Source organism: Bos taurus, chromosome 25 (genome assembly GCF_002263795.3).
Source record: "Bos taurus isolate L1 Dominette 01449 registration number 42190680 breed Hereford chromosome 25, ARS-UCD2.0, whole genome shotgun sequence".
NCBI lineage: Eukaryota > Metazoa > Chordata > Mammalia > Artiodactyla > Bovidae > Bos > Bos taurus.
In genome coordinates, this window is record NC_037352.1 from 7,765,560 (window position 1) to 7,787,726 (window position 22,167).

General features: G+C 49.2%; 2 protein-coding genes across 2 annotated transcripts in view; one reads left to right on the plus strand and one right to left on the minus strand.

Annotated features, from left to right (window-relative positions):
* The window catches only part of USP7 (ubiquitin specific peptidase 7), a 53,826-nt gene extending 44,349 nt beyond the window's left edge, over positions 1 to 9,477 (minus strand). The window contains exon 1 of the mRNA XM_024985414.2: positions 8,730 to 9,477. Within this exon, the coding sequence (XP_024841182.1) occupies positions 8,730 to 8,811 (82 nt within the window). The 5' untranslated portion in view covers positions 8,812 to 9,477. The remainder of the gene's footprint in view (positions 1 to 8,729) is intronic.
* Positions 1 to 21,780, plus strand: part of ABAT (4-aminobutyrate aminotransferase) — a 235,783-nt gene extending 214,003 nt beyond the window's left edge. Inside the window, exon 16 of the mRNA XM_059881150.1 lies at positions 21,587 to 21,780. Coding sequence (XP_059737133.1) covers positions 21,587 to 21,765 — 179 coding nt within the window. The 3' untranslated portion in view covers positions 21,766 to 21,780. The remainder of the gene's footprint in view (positions 1 to 21,586) is intronic.
* The last annotated feature ends 387 nt before the right edge of the window (positions 21,781 to 22,167 follow it).

Genomic DNA, 22,167 nt, shown 5'->3' on the forward strand with positions numbered 1-22,167 from the left:
GGGAGGGTCCTCTATCTGAGGACAGAAGCCCTGCAGCAGGCTCAGGGTGCGGCGGACTCAGGAGCAGGCCTGGTGCTCAGAGAGACCCAGCAAAAAGTGGGGTGGGGAGGACCAAGGGCGCCTTTGCAGGAGCCTGCAGGCTGGTGCCGTCTTCAGGCCTCACCGAAACGAGAAGCAAGGGAGGAGACTTTTCAGCGACCTGACTTTGCTGACACATCCGAGCACGGGCCAGTTACCCACCGTCAAACTGGAGAGTGCGCCATGTGCCCACACGGCTCCCGACGCACACCTCCACAGCCCCAGACTCACGGGCACACCATTTACGGCTGGTAAAACAGGCATCGAGATGGCCTGAACCAACACGCTCCCCGAGGAGCAAGGGTGGCCCCCAAGGAGCAAGATTACTTGTTACTTTGAAAACTAGTCAGTGGGCTTCCCTGGTGGTTCAATGGTAAAGAATCCGCCTGCCAATGCAGGAGACACAGGTGCTATCCCTGGTCTGGGAAGATCCCATACGTGGAGGAGCAACTAAGCCCGGGCGCCCCAACTACTGAGCCTGTGCTCTAGAGCCTGCAAGTCCCAACTGAGCCCACGTGCTGCAACTACTGAAGGCCAAGCGCCCTAGACCTGTGCTCCCCAGGAGAAGCTAGCGCAGTGAGAACCCTGAAAACCCGCAACTGGAGAGCCGGCCCCACGCGCCACAACCAGAGAAAAGCCTGTACAGCAAGGCAAATGAAGACCCAGCACAGCCAAAATTATCAAAACAAAACAAACAAGACCAGTCGTATATGTGGCATTCCTTCCAAGTGCGCAAGTAAGCTTTTAATATGGGGAACTGCTATTTCACACCAAACTGTTTAGTTACCACAGGGGCATGACAAAGTCACAGGGGCACAGCACAGCTCCGCATACGAATGGCCTCTACACACTTTCAGTGGACATATAGAACTTCTGCCAGTCTTTCTTCCTATGTGTTTGTTCTAAGTGATAACTGCTGAAATGTGACTTTTAGTAATGATGTGGGGTGTGCATTCTGTATATGCATTTTAATTTCATTTCTTAAATAATTTGTTTACCCTGTATTGCTTACCAAACACAGAAAGAAACTGTCCACAAGCGGACTGGAAATTTAAAAAAGACAAACAAACTGGATCTTCACCACAAATAACCAAAGAAAGCCTGCTCTGTAGCATTTGCCCAGGAACTATTTATTCACTCATTTTAATTTAGCTTTTCCAGGACACACTGTGTCTTTCCAACACCCAACGTGACACTAACGCTACCAGAAACACGGCTAGCTAAGGCTCCAACCAGACTGTTTAGGTGAACTCTGACCACGAACACTTTCTGCAGAACAGACACATGCTGTATCTGCTCGTCCCGGGTGGTGGCATTGGCCACGGGCGGCAACCGAAGCCCTGCAGCGTGGCTGGTCAGTGAAGGACTGCGATTGCCACCATGTGGCCAGTGGCCACCTTACTGCACAACGCAGGCGACACCCTGAGCATCCTCTCTCCTGCTCCCAAGACCCTTAGCGGCCTTCTCCAGCAGCATGGGGCTTGGGAGGAAAACAGGTTTAATCTGTCCTCATCAGTAGCAGCAGGAGACTTGGAGTGCTTCAGAAAGAGGAGGAGCCCTCTGGCTAGCACAGGCTGGACGTCACTCAGAGCTGTGTGAGGAGGGCGACTGCCCAAAGCATGGGGCTCAGCTCAGCAACTTCACCCACCAGCTTCTTAGGGGACATCCTGAGGGCCAGGCACACCAGCCCCATCTGCTCTGCCCGCACAAGCTTAAGACAGGAGGGAAAGGCTGAGATTCGTGGGTAAAAACTCTTACTGGTCCATCTATGATGGTTATAGAAGAGGAACTGAGGTTAGGGATTGAGGAATGTCTTTAACCAATTCACACCCAATTTGTTTGACTGAATAGTTTCTCCTCCAAGCTGACAAACTACCAACTCTAAGAAGCAAGCACTTCCAAATTACCTACTACCAACTCTACTTCAATCAGAAAAAGAAAACTACCTGCCCTTCACTATTTCAGAGGAGGAGCTGGAGATCTAACCATGTAACAGGCTAAAGACTATTACAGGTGCTTGTTTGAAAACCGCAATTGCACAGGGTCAATTAAGAGCCTTGAAACGTAATTTATTCCCCAAAGTCATATTGATGAAATGTACTTGCAATTCTAGGTGCATAAGCCTAGTTTGCTCAGCCTATATACCCTAGAGAAAAGCCCCCTCAAGTCCTTCTGAAAGCACCATAAAGGGGGTGGTGGGAGGGAGCCACGAGGTCAGACTGCCACCCAGACACCTGGAGTCACGCCCTGGATGTGACGGTGCTCTGCATCACAGATCACCCCAACAATCTCACACAACCCCTCTCCCAAGCACAGGCCAGTTTAACAACTTACTGCACGAGTCAGACCTTCCCCTGGTCGATATTCTGGTGCTGGCACCTCGCACGGGATGCTGCCCTCCCAGTAGCAGGACCTCAGGGAAACCAGTCACTGGCATCCCTCGCCCAGGGAGGACGGGCCGGCCTGGGTTTCAAATATCCTATGCCAGGCGGGAGAAGCACGTGGAACTGTTGTGGTTGCACAAGGAAGGGAACTTCCCTCTTTATCATTTAGGTTCCCAGTTCAGTCATGTGCGACTCTGCGACCCCATGAACTGCAGCACACCAGGCCTCCCTGTCCATCACCAACTCCCGGAGTCCACCCAAACCCCTCAAATGACACAAAAAGAAGGGCAAACCACCCACCGCCCTGAGACTCAGACACATGCTCACTCACATTGGGTAAGAGAAAGCCCCGGTCAATCGGGTGACCTGCCCTCCCTGGAAGGACACCCGGGCATCTCTGTGAACACTAACAGCTGTGCCCGTGCTAACAGGGGCCCCAGCCGAAGGGGCAGCAGGCAGCACCAGCCCCCGCCAGCGCACGCAAACAGTGCGCCCTGCAGTCGGGGGTCTTCTCTGCCCAGCACCAATGACAGTGACACTCCTCCCCAAGCTGTGACCCCAGGACGCCCCTTCCCCTCATCCCCACACCCTGGCTCTTTCTAGTTCACACCAGCATCTTCGTTAAGTTCTGGAAGCACTCACTCTTATCCAGGTCGGTGTATTTCCCTACACGACAAACTTCCTAGTTACCTCCACTGCCAACTTCCAAGTCCACACCACCAACGCTCAGAAGTAGGCCTGCTTCTCTTCAAGAGGGTTTCAACACATGTGACTTCTCATTAGCCGAGTCGTGTGTTAACTTACTACCAGAATGGCATAACTGACTTTCTTGCCTACGCCTGACACTTAAAAATCCTGCTTCCTCCAACTTTCCTAAGTCCAAATTAGTTCAAAACAAGAAGTCTGTGAAGCAGGTGACATTTTAACATTTAACTGTCATAGTACATTGTCAAGAAAAACCATGTTACAACGCCAGTCTCCGAAGTTCCTTTGCCTTGGAAATCAAGGAGAAGCAGCCAGGCTACAAACTACTCAGGCAAAAAAACAGAAACAATAACAAACTCAAAAATACTCAAAAGGAAACATCATTAAGGTTCATTGATGCCCTGTGTGTGGAAAAGGACTTTTTCCTGGCAAAAGGATCAAAAATGCCAATCGAAGCAACTGAACGTTAAAAGCAATAAAACTGAATTAGCAGCTATCAAAGCGAAATTGGTTTATGGCTTCGGCATTCTCTTTCACACCGACTTGGCCAGCCAGCCACCTCCGGTACTACTGTTTCGCCGTTTCCTGAATGAGTGTCTCCCACAGAAACACTTAACAGAAAAGGAACAGTCCTGGGGTGAGGAAGATGAGGATACAGTGGCAATCCCACAGGTCAAAGACATGGCTCTCATGCAAGGCTAGTGCCTGAGACCACCAGACAAGTTTGGGGAAATGAACGACGGGCTTCTGAGCCTCTTTCCTGGGGTCTCTGCGCCGTGTGCAGTCAGGAAGAGGCAGACACTACCCATGCAAGAGCAGGGCCTGAGAGCCACGGCTGAACCCTGTGCAGTGCAGGTGTGCGCGTGCGCTTGGAGCCTGAAGCACAAACCGGGTCAGGGATCCCATCGGTAGGCCTGGGCAACTAGCCATCACCTGCATGAGGAAGGCAGCCCACCTGAGTCCTTTAAGCAGGGCGGGGACCAGGCAGCCGTGGGGGGAAGAGAGGAAGCAGGGAACATTAAGAGGCCTATTGCAAAGTCCCGGCATGAGGCAACAGGGGCCTGGCGGGTGGAACACCAAAAGGGCTTGGTAACAGGATGTGGGATTTAGAGACAAGAATTCAGGGCCAACTCCCAGGTTGGGACACTCCTGTGACCTGGCCTCCCTGCGACAAACCTGATTGGCAACCATGTCAATTCTGGATACCGGATAATGGCTAAGTAATACCCTCAGCAGAAGGCCCCCAAGCTGCCCAGGTGTCACCAGCAGTGCCCCACCGCACCAAATCCACCATCCTCTCCTCCTGAGCCCATTGCACTTTTCTTAAAATATTCTATAATTAAGTTTAAATATCTACTTAGGAACATCAAGCCCATTCATAAACAATGCTGCTTGGACCGAGGCTGGTCAGTTTGCTTCCTAATCCATGTTAGGATATAATTACTGCAGAACCACGAATGCCAACCAGCCCCGCCTGTGCGCCTGGTTAACCTGCGCCTGTCGCCGGCCCAGGTGCGACCCTGTCGCCATCACCACACCGTGACTGAACGCGACAGCGCCCCACTCCGTGCCCAGCACTGCACACGTGCTTTATGCCTCCACCCTCAGGACCACCCTGCAGGGTCCCACCGACCTCCTTTTCCAGGATGCAACAACTGAGAGCTTAAGCAACGTGCTGAGGTCACACAGTAATTAAATGGCAAAGTCCACGCTCAGACTCGGGCCTGGCACTAAGCCTGTACTCGCTCTCACTCCACTTGCCTTCCTTGAGTTAACAGCTTCTTTCTCCCTTTCCACAAAACTGACTGCACTCCCACCCCCAAAAAAGCCAAGATGAAGGTATATACTTCTTCCCCAATACGTGTGATAAAACTTGATCAATCTTTTGTTTATCTTAAGTCAACAGTCTGGCAGAATCAGGAGGGTAAATGCCTGTGGTGAGTAACTTCCAAACCCATCAAAACTTGACAGGCTCACATCACAGTCAGATGTTTCTAGGTCTGGCCTAAATTCTTCCATTTTTTTTTCCCCCCTGGTTTCTCCAAGTTGATGCTCACTTCGTAGGGTTCTTTTACAACTGAAGCTACTGTGAGGGGATAACCTATATTCTCATGTTATCTGACTTTTGCCTTGTCACGGAGCTATCTGAAAAGGAAACATGCTTTAGACTAAAATGCCCAGGTGTAGTCTGTTGGGATGCATGTACACAAGACAACTCACTTTCTATTCCTAAACCTGCTTCAGCAGAAAAGTAACTTGAAACTCTGTGAAATCTACCCACACAGGTTTGAAAGAAAAAGAAATCCACCACTGGGGCACCCCAAACAAAAAGACACAGCAGTCAGTGACGAATTCTTTTCAGAAACCGTAGACCACACTCATTCATTTGCTCCCACCTTGGTGTCCTGATAGCAATGGTCTGAGCGCGGTACAAAAGTTTTGTACAAAAGTACAAAATGAAACTGTCTGTCCCCATTAGTCTCAAAGATGACACTCAGAAACAGACTGCTCACACGGGCAGCAGAGTCTCACCAGGGAGCAGACATCGAGGTACCGACACTGGTGCCAGCCAGCCCAGAGCAGGAGGCAGGCCTTGGGGAAACTTCCTGTTGACTCCAAGGGGGCATGAACAGCCCTGATTATCACTTCTCAAGTACTCCAGAGGGCAGAGGCCAGTGCGGGTCCCTCCTGCAGCCCCCTGGCCTGCAGCACTACCTCTGAGTTGGAGGGTAAATAAACTGCCGAGCAAATTCATTCCTGGCCAGGCCCCGACAGAGGCCACACCTCCACGATGCTGTTTGCCTCCCAACCTGAAAAAACGTGCACAGGCCTCACAGGAAGGAAACATGTGGTCTCGACCCCAATGAACTGCCACCATACCCGCCCCATCTTTTCCCTCGCTGCCCTTCCGAACTTTCCCAACTGCTCAAAACAAGACATTTTAAAAATAACTTGGCCTAGGCAGTTTTTCTCCAGCAGACATACAAAGGCTGTGCAGAGTCAGTCAAGAAAAAAATAAATAAATGCGACCCCTTTACAGCAGAGCAGGAGGAGAGCCAATTAACCTGTTGATAGGGGAAATGCGCCAATCTTACCAGCCTCTCCGGCTCCCGGCTCCTTTGAAACCACCCTGCCTAGGAGCAGTGGGAAAGCAATGCTCCTCAAGGGCAGAGCTCCTCAAGCTGACCAGAGCCCTGACAGCTTTCAGCTGCTGAGTCTATGGGAACCAAGGCGAACACCAAACAGGTGCGAGTCATTCTCAGAGCCTGGCTTATGAAGCCAGGCACAGTGGATCACCACAACCCCACCCTTCTCCCTTTTTAATAGGAAGTATTCTTTTGCTCTTCCCGACCCTAAAGTACAATATATAAACTGAGCACACTTGAGGAGTGGGAAGGCTTAAGAAAGGCTGACAGAGATTGCCTGAGACAGGGGCGGCTATCTCACCTGTAGGTGCTCACAGGGTGTCGACAGCCATAAGCCTACCAGGACAAGGTGACGACCGTAAGCCCTACAAAGACAAGGTACCTTCTGGAAAATAAATTCAGGACAGAGACCCACTTGAAAGAAACAAGACTTGTAAGTTTATAGAATGAGTAGTAATAAACTACAACCTCTGCGATCCAGTTTGAAATGGCAGTAAATTTGCAGATTAGTGATTTTATGGGTGACTTTTCCAACGCAAACTTGGATATGAGAACCAAAAACTCCTTGAAAAAATAAAGTAGTCTTAAAAGCAGGCATGACTTCTGAAAATTCTTCCCCCACTCAACACTCTCTGGTCTTAGAGAAAAGCCCTTGAAACTTGTGGACATGACTACTTTCCCAGAGACACAGCTCTACACCAGAAATCCGCTCTGCAGTGGGGTCCATGCTGATCAGCTCTCCTTCCTGTTCAAAAGACTTAAAAAAGTGCTAAGACAACATAAATATTGGGTTTTTGTCTTGATTGGCTGATACTTAAAAAGGACACTAAAAAGAAACCCCTTTTTTTAATATTCAAAATCCTCCCGGGCAATGTACTCCTCTGGCTAGTTGGCTTAGTGACACATGACAAAAGCTCTATGAAGTTACTGCCTTGCTGGAGTCAGACACAGTCCCAGCCTGGCCGCGGATGCGCTGCCCTGTCCCGCATTAGTGGCCACTGAAATCCCAGTGGGAAGTGCCTTCTGCCGGCATCTCCACCACTTTGCTTTTTGCCATCCTGTAGACCAATTTTTTTCAGGGCACAATGAATTGCTGGCCGCCCCTTGTTATTCACAGGGGAGTACCAGTCACGGTGAGAGTTCCCACCAACCAGAGTGCAGCACCCCACGGTAGGAACGCTTCCTTAGCGCCCCTGTTCATTTCCGCAGCTCAAAATCTCTGGCTAAAAGCAACATAAGTACAGCTCATTCAATACCCCCTTCATTCAGAAGCCCTCTTTTTGACTCCTGCCTGTCTGTCCCCCTCTCGAAATAGCTAAGGACCCTCTCTGAATACTTCTTACACTTTGCCCTTTCAAGCACTTGGGCCACGAGCCTTCGAACCACCAGCACTGATTGCGCTATGTAAGCTTAAGCAAGACCCTTTCCTGTCCAGACCCTCTACATCAAACCTCTATTACCAAGCCCTTGTTATCATCTCAAAGCTGGGTACTCTGAAACAAACTGCCGGCACCTAGGCAAAAAATTAAGTTACCTTTAAAGTCAGGTTGAATTCAGAGGTAAGGAGTCGTAGGCTGGGGAGAGGGTGTGTGTGTGTTGTGGGCGGGGCGGGGAGGGGGGTCACGTAGTTTCAAACGCATACCTGGCCGGAGGCACCTCACACAGCCAGGTTACCTAACTCCCCGCAAAACGGCTTAACTCGGAAACGAAGAGCGCGCCCGGTTCCGAATTCTGGGCCAGTCCAGAGGCTGCGAGCCTCTGCGCCCCTTGCAGGTGTTTCCAAACCAAGCCCGAGGCCAGCAAGTGTTGCTACGGAGCGATCGAGGTGGGGGTGGGGGTGGGGGGTCGGGGGGGAGCCCCGCTTCGAAGTCCCCGGTGAGCTCTCCAAGGGGGAGAGAGCGTGCGCGAGCAGGTGCGGCCCGAGCCCCGGAGCCCACGGAGATCTCGTTTCCCGAGCGTAAGCGGGGAAACCACGCGACGCCCCACCGGGGCCGTGGGGGACACAGCTCCCTGGAGCCCGGCTTCCCCAGCCGGGGCGCACGGCAGAGCCCGCAAGCGCCCGCGTCCCCCCGCGGCCGGGCCCGGAGCGCCCTCCTTTACAACTCGGGGGGCTCCGGACGCTTTGTGCCGGCGAGGAAGGGCGCCGGGGGGCCCCGCGGGCCGGACAATGCAGCGGGCGGGGAGGCGCAGGGGAGGGGGGGGCGCACGCCGTCCGCCCCCCGCCCGCCGGGCCCCCGGCATGACGGTGCAGCCTCGCCCGGGCCGGGGCAGCCGGGCCGAGGCCCGCGGGCCGCCCGGGGCCTGCGTAAAGATGGCGAGCCCCTCGCGTGGCTCCCGCGGCTCTCCGCCCCTCCCGCCCCGGCCACAATGGAAGGCGCCCCCCGGCCCCCGCCGCGGCTGGCCCGCGGGGCCTCACCTTCCATCTCCATGTCCTCGGGCTCGCTGAGCTGCTGCTCGCCCGCTTTCTGCTGCTGCTGCTGCTGCTGCTGGTGGTTCATGTCGGCCGCGGCCTGGGCCTCGCCTGCGGCCGGGGGCCGGGGCTGCGGGCCCGGCGGGCGGGCGGCGGCGGCGAGCCGGGGCGGCGGCGGCGGCGGCGGCGGCGGCGGGGCGGCCTCCTCCTCCTCCTCGCGCGCGTCGTCGGCGGCGGCGGCCCCGGGGCGGCCCACGGCGGGCGGCGGCGGAGGCAGGGAGACGCGCACGTACTTGCTCGCGATTCGCCCAATCTCGGCGCCGAGGCGGGCGGGCGGGCGGCGGGTCGGGCCGGGCGGCCTCGTCGCTCGCTGCTGCGGCCGCCGCCGCCTCAGCCGCCGCTCCCGCCGCCGCCGCCGCCGCCGCCGCGGGTCCCGCCTCCCGCCGCCGGGGCCGGGGCTGCGGGGCCGCGGGCCGGCCGGGGGCGGAGGGCGGCCGGGCGGGGGCCGCGGAGTCAGCCCCGCCTCGGGCCGGGCGCGGCGGGCGGGAGGCCTGGCCGGCCGCGGCGGGCCTGCGGGGCCGGGGGCCGGCGGGAGCGGCGGCGGCGGCGGCGGCGCGGGCGGGCGACGGGCCGGCGGCGCTCGGGGCGCTGTGGCCTCCGCCTTATCGGCGTCGTCGTCGGGGCTCCGGCAGCGGACGCGGCGCCCGGCGGCTCGGCTCGGCTCGCTCTCAAAATGGCGGCGGCGTGAAATGTCACATCCGCATGGGGGGCCCGAGAGCGAGCTTGCGAGCGACGAGAGCGGGCGGGCGGGCGGCGCAGCGAGCGGGCGGGAGGGCGCCGCGCTGGAGGGCGGAGCGGGAGCGGGAGGCGGAGCGGGGAGGCGGAGCGGGGCGCGGCCAGCCCACCGCCGCCGCCGCCGCCGCCTGGGTCCGCCCGCCCGCCCGCTCGCGGCCCTCAGCGCAGCGGCCTCGCGCCCCGCGCCGCCCGCTTCGGCCTCTCCCGACCCGAGGGGCCCGCCCCGGAGCCTCGCGGCCCAGCCCGGCGTGCGCGCCCGGGGGCCCCAGCCCTAGCGGGGCGAGTGGCCCCGGCAGGTGCCCGGCCGGGCGTGTGGTCAATCCAGGAAGCCCAGGGCAGTCCGGGGAGGGGGGCGGGGGATGCAGGGGCCGAAACCCTGTTCGGGGCCCGGTGACCGCGGGAAGGTTGGCTGATGTCGCCCGGGGACTCGGCAGAAGACGGCCCGATCGGAGCGAGTGGCCGGTGCCGGTCAGCCCTTGCTGGTCCTGGTGATGATTATTTTACCTCTTTGAAAACAGATGTGTAATTCATTCAACCCAGTACCGCGCTGTGCGAGAACTTTTCTCACTGTAGCCCAAACCAGACACCAGGTTTTGGTCCCCTCAAAACCAGCCAAAGTATCTCTTGATCTGGCATCAACTGATTCCCTTCACATCAACCCAATCTGGCTTAGATCCTTTAGGGCCTGCCTCCTTCCCATTCCTTGGGAGACCGGCGATAGGGGTCTCAACTTTCTGATGAGATCCAAGGCAGTGTGGATGAAGAAGGGAGTGGAGAAGGATACGTACATCTCTGCGTCTCTACTGTATCTCTTAGTGACCGTCTCCAGGGAGAATATAATTTTGCCCTCAAATGACCAGGAAGATTTTCTATCTGCTCATCTTCTGTCCCTGCATTTTTCTCTGGTTTTCTCTACTTGATTCACTGTCCGTCTCCCTTCCGGGAAAAGAATGTTTTGTTCTCTGTGGTATCCCAAGCACCCTGAGACAGAGCAAGTACTCAGATACATATTTGTTGAATGAATGTGTAATTAAAATGTGATGAGATCCAGCCCCCCACCCCCCACCCCTCAAGCATTTCCCACCAGTAAGTTTCTTGCTGGACCCAAGCAGTGACATTCAAGAGGGAAGGAACCACTTCACGACGAATCAGTCCAGCCCCAGCATCACCCCCCAGATTAGGAAGAGGTGTTGTTATTCCCACAAATGCTAATGAAAGGTTCTCAGATGCAAATGAACCCTTCTCACTTGGGGGAGGGCAGACAGGACCGCTCTGGTGGAAGGGGTGGCAGGCAACGATAATGGTGCCTATCGGGTTCCACACTGGCCAACCTTATCTTCATCACTTGGGTTCAGAACCAACCCCGGGAATTAAAGGATAAGAGTAGGGAATACCTTGCATGATGGTTAAACTAAATGTGGTACACCCAGTACAGTAAAATACTATTTGGCAATGAAGAATGGATTAATTTAAATTAATTAAATGTAAATCCATTATATTTTAATTATTAATGACATCATTCAAGATGCTCCTATTCTTATTTTTTCTGCACTTGATAAAATATTCTCAGAGAAATGTTAATATGTCTCACTATGATTATATATTTTTTCTTTTCCCTCTTATTCTGATTCTTTGCTATATGTATCTTTGTTTCTTTGTTGTTAGGTGTCTAATGATTTATGATGCCTATCTTTGTGAATTATACCTTTTATCGTGAAAAATATTCATCGTTTCATTTAAAATAAATTTAATTTTTTTAAAAAATTGAATGAGGCTTGAAAACACTGTGCTGAGTTAAAGAAGCCAGACAGAAAGGATCTTATAGTGTATGATGATTCCAATGACAGGGAATGCCCAGAGCAGGAAAATCAACCTATAGAGATGAGAGATAGATTAAGGACAGTTAAGGGTTTGGGGAGTGACTGCTAGAAAGTACAGGGTTTCTTCAGGGGGGCGGGGTGATGAAAATATCTAAAATCTGATTCTGGTGATTATCCAACTCGGTGAATATAGTGAAAATACTGAATTGTGCACTTTAAATGGGTAAATTATATGGTATGGGTCAGATTGCAATAAAATTTAAAAAAAAGAACAAGATGAGGAAACTTCCCTGGGGGTCCAGTGGCTAAGGCTCCACACTCCCAACACAGGGGGCCCGGGTTCGATCCCTGGTCAGGGAACTAGATCCCACACGCTGCAGCTAAAGATACTGTATGCCACAACTAAGACCAGCACAGTCAAATAAACATATAATAAAACTTAAAAATAAAAAGATGAGAATGAGAATAAAAGACCTGAGTGAAAGCTGTTCATAGTCTAGGAGAGTGCTAGAGATGGAGTGGCCTGGGGTTGGGGCGGGGGTGGAGATGGAGAAAACAGGTTAGTCTGTAGGCAGGTCAAGTTGCTGATAGCCTGGAGTTGGGTGGGACAGAAGAGAGAAGAATCAAGTATTACTCTCAGATTTCTGTTTTCAGCAACTAAGTGAATGATGGTGCCAATTACCAACATGGGGGAGAAGTCTGGGGGAGGCACAGGTTTGGAAGTAAAATTGAGAGGTTTTTCTGGCTTTGCTTTAGGGAGCTGGGAGGGGGTTGTTGTTTTTGTGTTTGCCTTTTCTTCTTCTTTTTTTACTGTATTACATTTGAAGTGCTTGTTAGATATTATCTGTGCATGCCCGCTCAGTCATGTCCGACTCTTTGCGACCCTATGAACTGTAGCCCACCAGGCTCCTCTGTCCATGGGATATTACTGACAAGAATGCTGGAATGGGTTGCTGTTTTCTCCTCCAGAGGATCTTCCCAGCCTAAGGATCAACCCTGCATCTCCTGAGTCCCCTGCATTGGCAGGTGGATTTTTTTTTTTTCTTTTTTAAATCACTGAGTCACCTGGGAAGCCCCAGACATTATCCATACGGAGGTGTGAAGAAATTAGTTCAACAGGAGTCTGGACTGAGGGGTAGAAATGTGTGGAGATGGTATGAGAGCCTAGAGGTCACTTAGGGAGGTGGGGATATATAATATATAGCAGATGTGGGCCACAGTCATATGCTGATACAAAGATGGACCCACAGAGTAGACGACAATTCTGGGAACTGGTTTACTTTCATAGTACTTCCTAGCATTCTCTTATTCCCTACAGCCTTCATCCTGGATGGCTTCCTTGGTAGCTCAGGTGGTCAAGAATCTGCCTGCAATGCAGGAGACCAGGGTTTAATCCCTGGGTCAGAAAGATCCCCTGGAGAAGGAAATGGCAACCCACTCCAGTATTCTTGCCTGGGAAATCCCATGAACAGAGGAGCCTGGTGGGCTACAGTCCATGGGGTTGCAAAGAGTCTGACAGCTGAAACGACTTAGCTTGCACGCATTGTACAGCAAAAAGAGAAAAACAAACAAACAAAATGAACATGTGTAAATAATCTCTGTCCACTCCTAGAAGCATCTTGATGAAAGAAATTATCTTTCTCACAGCTCTGTCCACAGAACCTAGCACAGTGCCTGCCACATAGCAGATGCTCAATAAAGGTTGAATCAATGCTTCCACCCCAGCTGATGCTTACTAACTGCGTGTGAGGAGCTAGGAACCATCTGGGGCAAAGATGGGAAAGACAGTGCCTGCTTGCTTTCAAGGCATCTCAGATGGATTTTCGTACTTATTTGCTCTTTTCTTCCTTTGCCCATCTTTCACAGAGGAGTGGATGGCAGGTGGAGAATTTATCCCTAGGCCCCCATGGCTACTAGGAAAGCAAGACCAGTGCATTTTGAGGCCTACCAAGAAGGCCCAGACTCAGTTATTCCTGAGGGCTATGCTAGTGTGTTTTCTTCTTTGCCCAGTGGAATTATTATAGCCCCTTTACACGCAGAAGGGGTTGTTGGGAAAGAACTCCGCAGAAGATGTGAATCAGCTGCGGAAAGCCTGCTTCCTGGGAGCCTTAATGCCAAGATGCTTCAAAGAAGCTGTTTGGAGAACTCTGTTTGGGCAAGAGGATTGGCACTATTTCTGATCACTGCCAATTTGTTTTAAATTTCACAACCCCTACCCTGGTTCCGAGAAACAAGGGACCAGAGAAAGAGAGAGAAAACTGGGGAGACTGGAACCTCTGGACCAGCTGCCTTGTCAGTAGGTAGAGCCAAGTAGGGAGGGGCCGCCCTATCACTACTGTCTGAGCAAAACATATTTTGCTGCTCCCAGGGCCCCAGCCATGACTCGGCATAAACAGCTGGTCAGGTTTTTTTTTTCTTGAGACCCACCCAGACTATTTACCTACTTGTTCTCATCAGAGTCTAAAATAAATTAATGGACATGTCAAAGAAGAAATGGGAGTACCAAGCACATTTTTTCTTTTTCTTTTTTTTTTCAGTGTAAGTGTTATAATCCATAGTTGGAAAGATACAACTTAAACCCCTAACCATAAGGTTAGTGAGGATGTGGGCATAGAGATAAGGCATTCGGTAAAGATCGTGTAGCTGTAAGCAGTTCGGGAGGGTAAGGGGCTTTAGGGTGCGGAACCAGGTGGTCCAAGGGGGTTCCGCAAACTTGAACTTGGGAGACTGACCCAACCTGTTAGAACTCAAGGTTCTTATCAAGGAAATGGGGAGGCTAGTTTCTGTCTAAAGGGGCTGTTATGGAAACCAAGTGAAAAGATAAAACTTTTCCCAAAGTTTCCCATCCAGAGCTTGTGAGATGGTTCTTGTAAAAGAATGGATGAGACCCCAGCCCCTCCCCATTCCTGACACATCATCCTTTCACTCAAAACTATTCATAGGCCTAACCCTAATCCACTGTGTGAAAAGGACAGGGCTGCCTGAGTTAAACAAATGGCAAAAATGACCATCAGTTCAGTCACTCAGTCGTGTCCGACTCTGCGACCCCATGAAATGCAGCACGCCAGGCCTCCCTGTCCATCACCAACTCCCGGAGTTCACTCAAGCTCACATCCATCGAGTCGGTGATGCCATCCAGCCATCTCATTCTCTGTCGTCCGCTTCTCCTCCTGCCCCCAATCCCTCCCAGCATCAGAGTCTTTTCCAATGAGTCAACTCTTCGCATGAGGTGGCCAAAGTACTGGAGTTTGAGCTTTAGCATCATTCCTTCCAAAGAAATCCCAGGGCTGATCTTCAGAATGGACTGGTTGGATCTCCTTGCAGTCCAAGGGACTCTTCAAGAGTGACCATGGGGGTGGCTAATGAAGTCATATGGCCGATATGCTTCTGGGCTGTGAAGCAACAAAACCTTAATGCCTTTCTTTCTTTTTTTTTTTTTTTAAGATTTCTTTGGATGTGGACCATTTTTTTTAAAGTTTTTTTTGAATTTGTTACAATATTCCTTCTGTGTTATGTTTTGGTTTTTTGGCTTCTAGGCATGTGGGATCTTAGCTTCCTGACCAGGGATCCAACCTGCACCTCCTGCATTGGAAGGCAAAGTCCTACTTAACCAGTGGACACCAGGGAAGTCGCAAAACCTTAAAGCAAACTCTTTTTGTGGTTGGCTGGTGTGCTATAGATATTGGGATATCGTTTACTCAAAAAAAAAAAAAAAAAGAAACAGCTCACAAAAAGATGCTTTGAATGGGTTGCCTCAAAGTTTAAAGACAAAGATGCCCTAATGAGAGACAGTGAGACTGTGGGTGCCTTCTTTTCCTGTTTCTGTTTGTTTGCGTTTTAGGAAAATTTGTCAGACAACTATCACCCCTCTTGGTCAGATCTTCTTAAAAGGGTAAAACTGTGGAAGTGAAAGTGAAGTCGGTCAGTTGTGTCTGACTCTTGGCGACCTCATGGACTGTAGCCTACCAGGCTCCTCTGTCCATGGAATTTTCCAGGCAAGAGTACTGGAGTGGGTGGCCATTTCCTTCTCCAGGGGATCTTCCTGACCCAGGGATCGAACCTGGGTCTCCCGCATTGCAGGCAGACTCTTTACCATCTGAGCCACCAGGGAAACCCAAGACTATGGAACAATGGGGTAATTAAAAAAGAAAAAACAATGTAAGTGCTCCGTTAAACAGCCCTTACTGTGAGGCAGGAACTTGTTGAAGCACTTCATGTGTTACCCAGTTCATTTCACTCTCACTGCAACCCTGTGAGGCAGGCGCTCTGATGCCCGTTTCATGGAGGAGGTCACTGAGGCTCCCGGTTAAGTAACTGGCTCAAGGTCACACAGCTGATAACGGAGAAGTCCAAATTTGAACCCAAGCAGTATAGCTCCAAATTGCCACAATAAAAAAAAAAAACATTGCTAAGCAACTCATTTGATACCTGCAATGTGAAATCCCCCCACCCCACTGGAATCAGGACCCTCATAATCTGTGTTTACACTATATTCTCATTCTGAAAACAGATACAGGCCACCTTTCAATGGCACTGCTCATGCCAAATCTTCAGGAACCTTCCTTTCTGCGGAGTCTTATAAATTTGATTTATAATTTTATTTTATTTATTTTTTTGGCCGTGCTGGGTCTTCATTGCTGTGCGGCCTTTTCTCAAGTTACAGGGAGCAGGGGCTGCTCTCCAGTTGCCGTGCTCAGGTTTCTCAATGCAGTGGATTCTCTTGCTTCGGAGCATGGGCTCTATCTAGGAGGTGAGAACTTCAGTAGCTGCAGCATGTGGGATCTTCCTGGAGCAAGGATAGAACTCTAGAAGCCTGAGCACTCGCTCGCCATAACTAGAGAAAGCCTGCGTGCCGCAACGAAAACCAAGTGCAGCCAAGACAAGACTAAATTCAGTCTCTGCCATTTACCAATCAAGTATCACTGGCTCAGTCGTGTCCAACTCTGTGGCCCCATGGACTGTAGCCCTCCAGGCTCCTCTGTCCATGAGATTTCCCAGGCAAGAACACTGGAGCGGGTAGCCATTCCCTTCTCCAGGGGATCTTCCCAATTCAGGGATTGAACCTGGGTCTCCTGCGTTAGCAGGCAGATTCTTTACCACTGAGCCACCAGGGAAGCCATGTTTTATTTTCGTTTTATCATTTATTTATTTTTTTGGCCTCACAGCACATTGGATATCTTAGTTCCCTGACCAGGGATCGAACCCACCCCCCCTGCATTGGAAGCATGGAGTCTTAACCACTGGGCCACCAGTGAAGCTCCACCATCCCTTTGTTTTAAAAGGCAATTGACTCGTGTTTGACCAGTATCAGCCTAGAAGTTTGTCACATCACACATATTCTTGACAGAATTTTCTTAGCACGAATTGTAAACCAAATAATAAGTAAGTCCTCAAAGAGCCAGGTAGCATGCTTTGTATTTGAGCATCTTAATGCCCACAATCAGGCAAGAGCAATAGCAATTGCTTGTGTTTATTGAGTGCTTCCCCGTGCCAGGCACTGGGCCAAGGGCTTACAGGAACTCATTCGTTTAGTCCTCTCAACTGCCCTTTGAAATAAAACCATGCACCCCTCTTTACAGGAGAGGAAACCAAGGCGCAAAGAAGGAAAGGGCTAAGAGGTAATAAAAAACAAGGGAAGGGCTTCTTAATACAGGTTAAACATAGACTTGGCACAGGATGGCCCAGCTATGCCACTCATGGGGATGTACCCAGCAGAATGGAAAACAGGGTCTCAAACGAAAACTTGTACACGGATGTTCATTGCAGCAGGAGGCATGATAGTTTCCTATCAAAAGATTGTTTCCATGGAAACAACCAAATTTCCACGGACAGATGAATAGATTGACAAAAGGCGATGTATCCTACAGAATATTACTCAGCCCTTAAAAAGGAAGCATGTATACCTGTTTCAATAAACCTTGAGGGCATTACATTGAGTAAAAAGCCAGCCACAAAAGGCCACATACTGTATGAGTGCATTTATATGAAATATCCAGAATGGCCAAATCCAGAGACAGAAAACAGATTAATGGCTGCTAGAGGCTGGGTATGGGGATGGAGGGCATGACTACTGAGTGGATATGTGGTTTCTGGGAGCAAGGTAGTGAAAATGTTCCAGAAATACTGGTGATGATTGCATAACATGGTGAATGGATGAAATGTCATTAATGGTAAATTTTATCTTATGTACTTTAATAAAAACAAATAAGGTAAAGATTTGAACCAGGGTGGCTCCATGGTAAAGAATCCGTCTGCTAATGCAGGAGACAAGGGTTCCATTCCTGGGTCTAGAAGATCCCTTGGAGAAGGAAATGGCAACCCACTCCAGTATTCCTGCCTGGAGAATCCCATGGACAGAGGAGCCTGGAGGGCAAAGGGTCGGACACGACTGAGCAACTAACACTTCACTTTTTCCCTGCACGCTGTAGGATGTTTATCCGAATCCTTGGTCCACCCACTGAATGCTGGTGGCAGCTGTGACAAACACAAATGCCTCCAGACTTGGCATTAGCTTGTTCAATGACTCAACTTACTCTTCTCCTAATTAGCCTAAAAATAAACTGCAGACCTGGAAAATTATTTTCAAAGACATTTGAAAATGAAGGTGGAGAACATCCATGCGTTCAAAGTAAAATGTATTTAACCTCACATATAATCATTCACTCTTGCAACAAATGCAGAATGCTTCTCCAGCACCTCCATACTCAAGGTCTGGATGAAGGCAGAAAAAAAGGAACGTTGCTTTAAGGCCATGATGTGGGTCCCCTGGCCAGTGAGGTTGTCACATCCTTGGATCCCCTGTCTCCCATCTCTTAGGACACGTAGACACAGGGCACAGCTAAGCTATTAATACTAGGCTCTATGGCTGGTCAGGAAATAGGTCTTTCCTTCCATAATTCTTGCTCAGGAAAAAAATTTTTTTTAATGTTTATTTATTTGGTTGCCCTGGGTCATAGTTGTGGCATGTGAAGTGAAAGTGTTAGTCGCTCCGTCGTGTTCAACTCTTTGCAAACCCACAGACTGTAACCCTCCAGGCTCTTCTGTCCATGGAACTCTCCAGGCAAGAATACTGGAGTGGGTAGCCATTCCCTTCTCCAGGGGATTTTCCCTACTCAAGGATGAAACCCCGGTCTCCTGCATTGGAGGCAGATTCTTTACCGTCTGGGCCACCAGGGAAGCCCTAGTCATGGCCTGTGGGAATCTAATGCCCTGACCAGGAATTGAACCCCCTGCATTGGGAATGTGGAGTTTCAGCCCCTGGACCACCAGGGAGGTTACACGGAGTAATATTTTGATTGACTCAATGAATACACATGCTGGCAACAAGCAGATTTTTTGCACCACTGTTTGGAGTACAGTGACTGTTGCAAGCAGCAACTGGATTTTATCTGCCAGATGGGATCTCAGGGAATTTAAATTAATTAAAATAATGGCATTTGGTATCAAGGTTGATAGGGAAAGAGTCTCAGGTTCTGAGGCAACCAACTTGAGAACACTGAGGTCCCTTTTAAAGAAAATTACATACAAAATGGACAGCTTTTATCAAGCAGTTACTATGTGCCAGGCACCCTGGGGATTGTTCTTTTTTTTTTTTAAGATAATATCCCATATTAATAATTATTTCTTTAGAGTAGTTTTTGTTCATAAATAATCTCTGCTCCTGCTCAGCACATCAACCAAAGGAAAGTAGAAAGGAAACTCTTGTCAATATTTTAAGAATCTACATTTTGAGAGAGCCTTTTGAATTTCTTTTTTTTTTTTAAACAACTATAGTATCTTTAAATGGCAAGGAACAATGTGTTTCAGGATTTGGTGTTATCAAGATATTTTTTTCTTACAATAAAAATGTTCAAGGCCTAGAGAAAGACTGTCCTTGTTAGCTGAGTCCTAAAAACCTTGTTTTTTCCTGGATTAATTCTGCTATTGACTTGAAGTAATGTCCCAAGAAGATAAATGCAAGCAGGCAGTGGTAAATTAATACAGAATTCAGTTCTTAGATACTCTGAGAGTAGAAATTCAAAAGCAGAGGACAAAGAAGATAAATCTGCAATTAATAAATCTACATGGATGCTCAAATGTTGGGTTAAATTAACTGGGCCAAATTTAACTTGAACTGCCCTGATTCTGTAGGAGAATGCTTATCATTCTGGAGTATTTTTTAGAATCAAATGATGCAACACACATTTTTGGAACACCTACTAAGTTATCCTAAAGATAGGAACCATTTATGTTAAATCGTTTCCATTGTTATTTATCAACTCTGACTTGCTTTATCAATTAAAAAATAATAATAATAACGTGGGGGTTTCCATGGTGGCTCAGTGGTAAAGAATCTGCCTGCCAATGCAGGAGACACAGGTTCGATCCCTGATCCGGGAGGATCCCAGATGCTTGGGAATAACTAAGCGCATGCACCACAACGGTTGAGCCTGATCTCCGGAGCCCAGGAACTGCAAGTACTGAGTCCACGAGCCCTAGAGCCCATGCTCAACAAGAGAAGCCACCGCAATGAGAAGCCCTCACACCACACCTAGAGAGTGGCTCCCACTCGCTGCAGCTAGAGAAAGCTCTCACAGCAGCGAAGACCCAGCACAGCCAAAAATAAATAAGTAAAATTATGAAACAAACAAAAAATCGGACTTCCCTGGTGGTGATGTGGTTAAGAATTTGTGTTCCGCGGGCAGTGGGGATGGGTTCGATCCCTGGTCAGGGAACTAGATCCTATATACCACAACTAAGACCCAGCACAGCCAAATAAAAATACATTTTAAAAAAGCATGTTTTTAATCTCTGTTACATTCAAGGTATTTAAGGGAGTAAAAAAATGGTTTGGGCTTTTTGGGTTTCACTGAAAATTATGATGCCACCTGGCTTGTTTTATTTTGCCTTTATATAAAAACTTGACTTTTGTGCTTTTAGCCACAATACTAATATGCAAGAAAATTAACAGTGGTTTCCTTGGAGGAATTTGGGAACAGGAGGAGATTCCATGTTTGTTTATTAATTTTTTTAACTTTACTTTTCCACAGGAATTAGTAAACTAAGGCCCACTGGCCAAAAATGCAAGTACTTGTTTTTAAAAATAAGGTTTATTTCAAGGAGTAAGAGATAAACTGGGAGACTGGGCTTGACATATATATATATATATATATATATATATATATACTGTGCTGTACTTAATCATTCAGTCCTATCCACTCACTGGACTGTGGCCCACCAAGCTCCTCTGTCCATGGGATTTTTAGGCAAGAATACTGGAGTGGGTTGCAATTTCTTCCTCCAGGGGATCTTCCTGACCCAAGAATCGAACCAGAGTCTCGATCTGCTAAGCTACTGAGAAAGTCCCATATATTCAATACTACTATATATAAAGTAGATAATTGCTATACACCTGAACTAACACAAATTCTTAAAGAGATGGGAATACCAGACCACATTACCTTACTCCTGAGAAATCTGTATGCAGGTCAAGAAACAACAGTCAGAACCAGACATGGAACAACAGATTGGTTCCCAATCAGGAAAGGAGTACGTCAAGGCTGTATATTGTCACCCTGCTTATTTAACTTATATGCAGAGTACATCATGAGAAACGCTGGGCTGGATGAAGCACAAGCTGGAATCAAGATTGCCAGGAGAAATATCAACAACCTCAGATATGCAGATGACACCACCCTTATGGCAGAAAGCAAAGAAGAACTGAAGAGCCTTGAAAAAGGAAAGAGGAAAGTGAAAGAGGAAAGTGAAAAAGTTGACTGAAAACCTGGCATTCAAAAAACTAAGATCACGGCATCCAGTCCCATCACTTCATGGCAAATAGATGGGGAAACAATGGAAACAGTGATAAACTATTTTCTTGGGCTCCAAAAATCACTGCAGATGGTGATTGCAGGCATGAAATTAAAAGATACTTGCTCCTTGAAAAAAAAGTTATGACCAACCTAGACAGCATATTAAAAAGCAGAGACATTACTTTGCCAACAAAGGTCCATCTAGTCAAGGCTATGGTTTTTCCTGTGATCATGTATGGATGTTAGAGTTGGACTGTGAAGAAGGCTGAGCGCCAAAGAATTGATGCTTTTGAACTGTGGTGTTGGAGAAGAGTCTTGAGAGTCCCTTGGACTGCAAGGAGATCCAGCCAGTCCACCCTAAAGGAAATCAGTCATGAATATTCATTGGAAGGACTGATGCTGAAGCTGACTCCAATACTTTGGCCACCTGATGCGAAGAACTGACTCATTGGAAAAGGCCTGATGCTGGGAAAGATTGACGGTGGGAGGAGAAGGGGACAACAGAGGATGAGATGGTTGGATGGCATTACTGGCTTAATGGACATGAGTTTGAGCAAACTCCAGGAGTTGGTGATGGACAGGGAAGCCTGGCGTGCTGCAGTCCATGGCATCGCAGAGTCAGACACAACTGAGTAGCTGAACTAAACATAAATTGTAAACGAACTAAACTCCAGTAAATTGTTTTAAATTTCCATATTAAAAAATTAAATTTTGGCCTCCCTGGTGGCTCAGTGGTAAAGAATCCTCCTGCCATTGCAGGAGACATGGGTTCAATCCCTGATGCGAGAAGATCCCACTTGCCTCAGAACAATTGGACCCTTGTACCAAAACTATTGAGGCTGTGCTCTAGAGCCCGTGCTCTGAAACAAGAGAATCTACCACAATGAGAAGCCCAAGAAGCCTGTGCACGGCAACGGAAGATAGCCCCTGCTCGCCAAAACTAGAGAAAAGCCCTGGCAGCGATGTAGACCCAGCACAGCCAAAGAGGAATATAAATAAATAAATAAAATTATTTTAAAAAATTAAGTTTTGTTGGAA